This window comes from Arachis duranensis, chromosome 10 (assembly GCF_000817695.3).
Source record: "Arachis duranensis cultivar V14167 chromosome 10, aradu.V14167.gnm2.J7QH, whole genome shotgun sequence".
Taxonomy (NCBI): Eukaryota; Viridiplantae; Streptophyta; class Magnoliopsida; order Fabales; family Fabaceae; genus Arachis; species Arachis duranensis.
The window spans coordinates 93,837,591-93,845,678 of NC_029781.3; the positions used below are offsets into that span (position 1 = coordinate 93,837,591).

At 37.8% G+C, this 8,088-nt stretch overlaps 1 protein-coding gene across 1 annotated transcript; it reads left to right on the top strand.

The window, feature by feature from the left end:
• The first annotated feature begins 724 nt into the window (after nt 1-724).
• Nucleotides 725-1,930, top strand: LOC107470999 (dof zinc finger protein DOF5.4). The gene has a single exon (XM_016090437.3). The coding sequence runs from the start codon at nt 888-890 to the stop codon at nt 1,872-1,874; it is 987 nt and encodes a 328-aa protein (XP_015945923.1). The 5' UTR covers nt 725-887; the 3' UTR covers nt 1,875-1,930.
• Nucleotides 1,931-8,088: the final 6,158 nt, after the last annotated feature.

Sequence of the window (8,088 nt, forward strand, 5' to 3'; positions counted from 1 at the left end):
ACAGACGAAAGAGAGCAGCGACATGCAAGTACACAACGACGCGGAGGATTTGGCATGAGGCTTGGCAAAGGCGGCGATGTGTATTGACGGTGAATGGAGGTGGACCGAACTGCTGAAGTGAGTTATGATGGTGTAATGGTATCTGAAAATGAGTAGTAAATTTCTAATTGTCTGTGAGAGACTGAGAGTAAAAGAAATTGAAGTGTAGTAAACATGCTTCAAAATTAATAAAAAATTGAACTAAATATCAATAAAACGTAACATATTATTTTTTCAATGATAAAAATAAATGAAAGAATTAACTTAATTAATACCTTAAAAATTTAAAATATAAATTAAATTGATTTAAAAGTGAAAAAAAATTTAAATTAAAAATCGAATTTTAAAAACTATTTTGAGTATGAACTCAATAACTAGTTTTGTCATTTCCAACTCTACAAGTACCACAAGTCCGACAAATGCCGTAGCCACGCACTGATGCACACATGGAACTCTTCACCGACGTTGAACTACTACAGAATAATTATCCTATCAACCAAACATCTTTTATCACATTCTTTTGAGCTAATATCCAAACGTGCCCGTTGTTGTTGCTACTTACTTGGCTATACATCTCCTCATATACATTGTCGTTAGTATGGCGGTGCCGGTAGGGTTATTACTGTCATTCCAGGTTGAAAATATAATATATGATCACCATAAAAAAAAATTAAAGAAATGAAGATAGATTGATTGAGACATCTTAGGTGGAGCGCAGGGATATTTGTCAGTGAGACACAATTCCTTCTCTTCTAGACTTTTACTTCTTCCTTCACATTCCACAATACAATAAAATACAATACAAATTCATCACCACACTCACCAAATATAACCTTCTCTTTTTCAAAATGCAAGACTCACCTTCCACCGCCCCCGCTGGTGGCAGGTTTTTCGGCGGAGGAGTCGGAGACAGGAGGCTCAGGCCTCACAACCAGCACCAGGAACCGTTGAAGTGCCCTCGCTGTGATTCGCTCAACACTAAGTTCTGCTATTACAACAACTACAACCTCTCTCAGCCGCGCCACTTCTGCAAGAACTGTCGCCGCTACTGGACCAACGGCGGCGTCCTCCGTAACGTCCCCGTCGGCGGAGGTTGTCGGAAATCCAAATCCAAGCGCTCCAACGCGAAGTCCAAGAAAAGCAACAACAACAACTGCTCCTCCTCTTTGGAAGCCGCTCCGGAAACAACAACACCGCAACCGCAATTGCCGGAGGGAAATTCGAACTCGAACTCGAACTCTGGCAGCGAAAGCTCCAGCCTCACCGCCATCGCCACTAGCTCCGCCACCACGGAGGCGGCGTCTGCGGCGACGTCAAACGCTGCGTTGAGCAAGAATCCGGTCCCCGACGAGAACGTGAATAACTCTAACTTCACTGATGGCGGTGGTTATTACGGTGGCTTCTCTGACATAGGAACATTCACGAGCCTTATGAGTTCAGCAAACGAAACGATGTCGTTTGGTTTTGAAAACAATGTTAACGTTCTCGATGCGACGTCGTTTCGTTTCGGTAACGATGATGGCGGGTGGCTGCAGCAGAAAGTTATCGGAAATGGAAGCGACGATCGGCGTAATAATAATAATAATAATAATCAGGAGTTTGCAACGGAGCCGTTGATGCTGGATCAGACGGGTCCTGTTGAGTTGTCGTCGCTGCAGAATGGGAAAGTTGGCAACGGAGGATGTGGACCGTTGGATTGGCATGCAGCTGGTGGTGATGGTTCTGATCATGATCATGATTTGTTTGATCTTACTAGCGCCGTTGATCAGAGTTACTGGACCCACACTCACTGGTCTGATCAAGATAACAGTCCAAATCTCTTTCATCTTCCTTGAAATCCCTGAAGGAATAAGGAATTCCTCTTTTACCTTTTTTTTTGGGAGTTTTATACTTTTAATAGGAGGTCAATTACTCAATTTGGTTTGGGCTTGACCTTAATTACTAAGGAGCTTGAGTAACTAACTTTATTATTTTGCTTGTTTTATGTTTTGATTGATATACATTGGTAAATTGTGTGTTCGGTTACCTTGATATTGTTGGAATGGGGTATAGTATATTATTGGAGTCTTCTTCTTTTGGTGAGTTTTGAAAATGAGATACCACTACTAGATTATTCATGCTATTAGTTAGTATATGCCACGTCATGACATTTGTTGATATAATGAATGAAGATAATTATTTGTGGACATGGTTGCGCTTGTTAAGAATTAAGGCTAACAGTTGATCAATTAATGGGTGATGAAGTAGCTAGATTGGTAGTTTGGTACTGTTTGTTCAAATGAAAAATGGGGTTTAAAGAGCTTGGAAATGTTACCTTCAACGACTTGTAGAAGCTGTGTATATAAGATAATTAATGTAAATAATTTTTAGTGTTTTGAAAATGTATGGAGTGATCTCAAAAATTTAGACTTGGCCACTTCATGAGTCCCGCTTATGGTTACGGGTTCAAATTCCATTCCCCCAAAGTGGTTAAGTTCAAATCATGACACGCGGAGCTGAGTCAGGACTCGGGAGGAGTTGAAGAGAGTCACCATGTGTAATGTAATGGTCCTGGTGGGTAAGGTGGATGATGATGATGATGACATAATGTCCCTTGAATGTGACATAGTGCCATGGATGATGATGGATCAGGACCATCATCGACAATGTTTGGGCCTCAGCCTCAGAGGCCAGAACCATACAATACTATACTTTCTGTGTAGACTTGTATGATGAAACTTGACAGACTTCCCATCCTTAAATTAACTTGAGGGTAGTTTACACTAGTAAACTAAATAGGGTTTAAAATTACGTAAATATCTTAAACCAAATTTTATTATACGCCTGTTGTAGAATATTTTTATGTAAAGATTTGATTTAATTATAATAGTAATAAATCGAATAAATTAGATTCGACTTATTATATATATGCTGTAGAATAAATTGGATCTAATTTAATTTACTATTGATTCTATTTACTATTTATACAGTTTATTATTGACATTTGGATATTAACTTTAAAACTTATACATTACTTCTAATTTAAACTTGAATTTTTCAGAGCATGTGGTCAAAGTATAAGTTCTACACTTAATTTCATAAATGAAATGATAATTAATTGATATAATGTTTTAATTATTTTTTAAATTAAATTACATATTGTATAAATGTAGTTGGTTATTTTATATTGTATAACTATTCGTTATTTCTAATTTTGAAAAATTTTAAATTTTAACTCCTATGCTATTTTGAAAGGCTATATTTTATATTAATTTTTTAACATTAAATAAAGTCTCGGTAATAATTTTTTAGATGCTAATGAATCAAAGAATGATTTTTAATAAATTTTTAGAAATCGTTTATTATTCCGTTTTAAATTCACAAGTTTATAAAAAATGTAGATTTTCTTAAATTTGAACTAAAACATAAAAGTTGAATTTTTATTCTTATTCGTTTTGATTTTTTTGATATTTTATTTGAATTCAAATTGGAGATATTTTCTTATTGACATTTATGTTTTAAAATAAAATAAACAAATACGTTAAAAGTAAAAAATGTTTCAATTTATTATATAGAATAAATGACTATTTGTACCAATGAAAGATGAAAACGCTGACATATGTACCCACATTAGATCGAAACTAAACTTGTATCCACGTAAGATGCCCTCCATGTGACAAAAGTAGCCTGTCTTGGATCTGCACTTGGTTCATGGTTATCCGATCCTATGTGACTCTCCAACCCTCCAAAAGCCTTATCTACGTGGAACTAAACGTTTGTTTTCACTAAGGGTTTGGAAAAAGAAGCACATTTCGCGGGAGATTCTTCTGTGCCCTAGCAGAGATTCATCGTGGCTCCATGCCCAAATCGGAGAAGACGACCGGAGCACTCCCAATTGATCACCACCAACATGTAATACTCTCATCGTGCATAGATTAGCGAGGAGAGCCTCATACCAGGCGTTTCCTCGGGGACAGCAAAGACGTCACTCCCTTTCATTCGTGAAGAATAGAGGTACATCTTTGTAATTGTTGAAAAATTTCATATGTCATTGCCACTAATTAGACAGATTCTAAAACCTTATCAAACCATGTGATTAATTTTATGTGTTTGAGAGTTGTTAGAATAGTTGGTTGAGGATTTGTGTTAGTTGCAGTTACAGAAAATATTTTCTTTGATTGTATTGTTTAATTTTACTTCCAAGAATGGCCATCATCCATATAACTGTCCATTAATCATAGAGGACGGTTTGAGAGAGGGCCACGTGGGAAGGTTAGTTACATTGGCGAAGAAGTAACAGAGATTGGGAGGGTTAATGTTGATACCTTGAATGGTTTTTTCATATCTGATTTATTGAAGGACATTGGATATACATCTATTGCTGGCTTTTACTAGCTAGAACCTGGGAAGGAGTTTGATGATAGGTTGAGGTTACTAAGGACTGATATAGACATAGTTAAAATGTATGAGACAGCCGTGAGGAATGGTAACAAAATTAATGTCTATACTGAGCATCCGGTGGATCAGCCTGTGCTAGTTGAGAAGAATGTGACTCCTAGTGCACAAAACTGACTCTGTAGAATTCGCACAGATAGTCCGACAAGTATAACGGGTTGTCCAAGTAATACCTCAGGTGAGTGAGGGTCGATCCCACGGAAATTGTTTGTTTGAGCAAGCAGTGGATACCTTGCAAATCTTAGTTAGGCAGATAGAAATTATAGTTTGTCATGAAAAGCATATAAAACAGATAAATAGAACGTTACTAAATAGATAAGAATTTAATGGTATGAGAACGGTTGAGGCTTCGGAGATGCTTTGTCTTTCTGGATTAACTTTTTTTACTATATTCTTCAATAACCTTGTGATTCCTTCAATGGCAGCTGTAAGTAATTAACTCATGTCCTCTCATCAAGTTAACCTCCTTTACTGCAGCAATCCACCATGTTGAAGTGACTCATGTCCTCTCATCAAGCCATCTCTAGGTTTCTCACTGTAGCAGAAGATGAAGCTCTAAGCAATCCACTCCCCTTCACAATCATACTCAAGGTGCCACAGACAAGGCAGATCTTCCGAATCAGAAAGTGCTGCTTTTCTGACTCTAGCCTTAACACCATAGAAACCTCACACACCCATATTCAACGGGTTTCATATCACATATCCAAAGTTGCTCAGATGCTTTATTGGAATCCGCAATGCAATCTCTAACTTTAGTTCAACGCTATTCGGGTCAGGAATAGCACGAAACCCATGTAGAACAAGGGTGATTGTCACGGGTCACCCTCAATTCATAAGATGAAGAACGAGATTGCATAAGAGAATAGAATTAGACATATTGAATTAGAACAGTAATATTATTAATCTATGAAACTCAGCAGAGCTCCTAACCTTAACCTTAGGAGGTTAGTGACTCATACTGTATAGAAAATAATAATGAAAGGTTCGAATGGGCAAACGATCTCTAACAATGGTGATCTTTGTTCTATATATACTAGTCTAGTAACTAAAGATTACAAAAAATAAGATAAACTAGTCTTGTAGTGCGAAAATCCACTTCTGGGGCCTACTTGGTGAGTGTTTGGGCTGAGCTTGAATGTCTCCCACGAGCTAGTACCCCTTAAAGGTGTTGAACGCCACCCCTGGGCTTCCTTTTGGGCGTTGGACCCCAGCTGCTCCCCTGTGGGTGCTGGACGCCAGGAATAGGGCTGGTGACTGGCGTTGAACGCCAGTTTTGGACCTTCATTTCCAAAGCAAAGTATAGACTATTATATGTTTCCAGAAAGTCCTGGATGTTAGCTTTCTATAGCTATTGAGAGCACGCCATTTGGATTTTTGTAACTCCAGAAAAGCTCCTTCGAGTGCACAGAGGTCAGATCCTGACAGCATCTGCAGTCCTTTCTCTACTTCTGAATCAGACTTTTGCTCAATCTCCTCAATTTTAGCGAGAAAATACTTGAAATTACCATAAAACACACAAACTCAAAGTAGAATCCAAAAATATGAATTTTGCACTAAAACCTATGAAAACTTAATAAAACTTAAACAAAATATAATGAAAACTATATGAAAATGATGCAAAAAAGCGTATAAAATATTCGCTCATCAACTCCATCAAAGATGAGAATAAAGAGCTATGCTAAAAGGGTTCCAACTCCCAAGAAGAGTCCAAGAAGAAGATTGATAGTAGTGAAAGATGATGACGATGCTGAAATAATAGGGCATGTCCAGGTTGTGAAGGAGGCCCAAGAAAGGGGTGAGGCCCAGCCCAAAGAAGAGGCCCATGAAGACAATAACCAAGCTGATGTTGAGGTCCAGAATGAGGATAGTGTCAGACTGCCCCAACACTTAGGAGATCCACCACATTCATCATCACCTGATGCAAGATAAATTTCTCAGCCTCCCCCAACACCTGTCCTACCGGATGTGCCACTATCAACTCAGTCTCAACCTTCCCAGCCACCTATTGAGTATAACCAACAACTAATACATACTGATGGTTCAGACCCAATTCCCCCCTCTAAAGACAATGTCTCTGAGCCTGTTGCACTTGAACAACAAACCCAATACATCCCATATCCGTATAGGAATCCACTTTTATAATCAATCCTTGAGTCAGTTCCACCCTCTGACTCTAATAGGACTCTCCAAAATAATCAAACTAATCCTTCAGATGAGGTTGAGAGACGGCCAAAGGTGAACAAGTCAACAAAGAGACCTCCCCTTACAGGACAATCCTTCATTTGGAACCCTGACCCGGACAAGCCTCCAACCTTCTATGTATTGGTTGATGAGGAGGATTTTTCTAACGATAATGTTGGATGTCATTGCTATAAGTCAGAGGACTTGCATAGCATAGCAAGTGATGAAGATACTGACGACACTTCAGTTTTTTCTCATAGCAATGCCAATGCCTCTGTTAGCCAGGTGTGGTTGGAGTTGGGTATTGAGTTCGAAACTCTCAACCAGTTTAGGAAGGTAATCCAGAAGTTCAATATAAACATTGGAAGAAGCATATTCTTTGCTTATTGTGATTCCACCAGATCCAAGACTATATGCTACGATGAGGACTGTCCTTGGCAAATATACTGTGCTAAGAGAATATTTTCAGCAAGTTATTAAGTAAAGACCTTTGTAAACAAACACACCTGCAGTAGAGACAATTATTGTAAGTCAACAGACGAAAAATGGGTTATAAATGAGCTAGAGGAGAGGATAAGAGTTCTGCTAAACTTAACAGTGAGAGAGGATGAACAATTTTTCAGATCTGAGTATGATGTACTAATCAACGAGAGAAAAATTTACAGATCTATGAAGAAGGCAAAGGAGAGGATTGAGGGTTTCGAGATTGCACAGTATGCAATACTTCATGATTATGCTAACGAGATACTGAAGACTAATCCTGGCTCGACAGTAAGGATACACACGAATCCTATGCATGACTCAAATCATCTTTTTCTGAGGATCTATGTATGTTTTGATGCATGCAAGAAGGAATTTGTGGGTGGTTGTAGACCATTGATAGGGTTGGATGGGACCTTCCTTAGATGGTATTATCGAGGTCAGCTACTGACAGCTATAGGATAGGATACAAATAATCATATCTATCCTATTGTCTATGCAATTGTAGAATTAGAAAACAAAGATAGTTGGAAGTGGTTTTTAGAGATACTTTAGGAGGATGTGGGAGATTTTGAGGTAAACAGGTTTAACTTCATGTCAGATATGCAGAAGGTACTTGTTTTAATTACTTGTTAAGTCTGTTATGGCAAGTTAATACCTTCTCTGTCTAACTGAAATCTGTTATGATGATGTATGTCTAATTCGAATATATGATTATAGGACTTAATCTGATATAGACAATTGATTCATGTGTAGGTGAAATCTGTTATTGGGACTTATTTTGGTTATGAATTCTATTTTAGACAATTTGATTCTCTGTCTAATTTGAATTCTGTTTTAGAATCTCACTAAAAATGGATTATTGAAATCTGGTTTAGGCACAAAATTTCTAGATAATTATTGAATTCTGTTTTAGAATCTCACTGAAAGTGGATTATTGAAATTTGGTTTAGG

What these genes read in the sequence shown, in the direction of transcription:
- LOC107470999 (XM_016090437.3), top strand. Translation starts at nt 888, where the DNA reads ATGCAAGACTCACCTTCCACCGCCCCCGCTGGTGGCAGGTTTTTCGGC.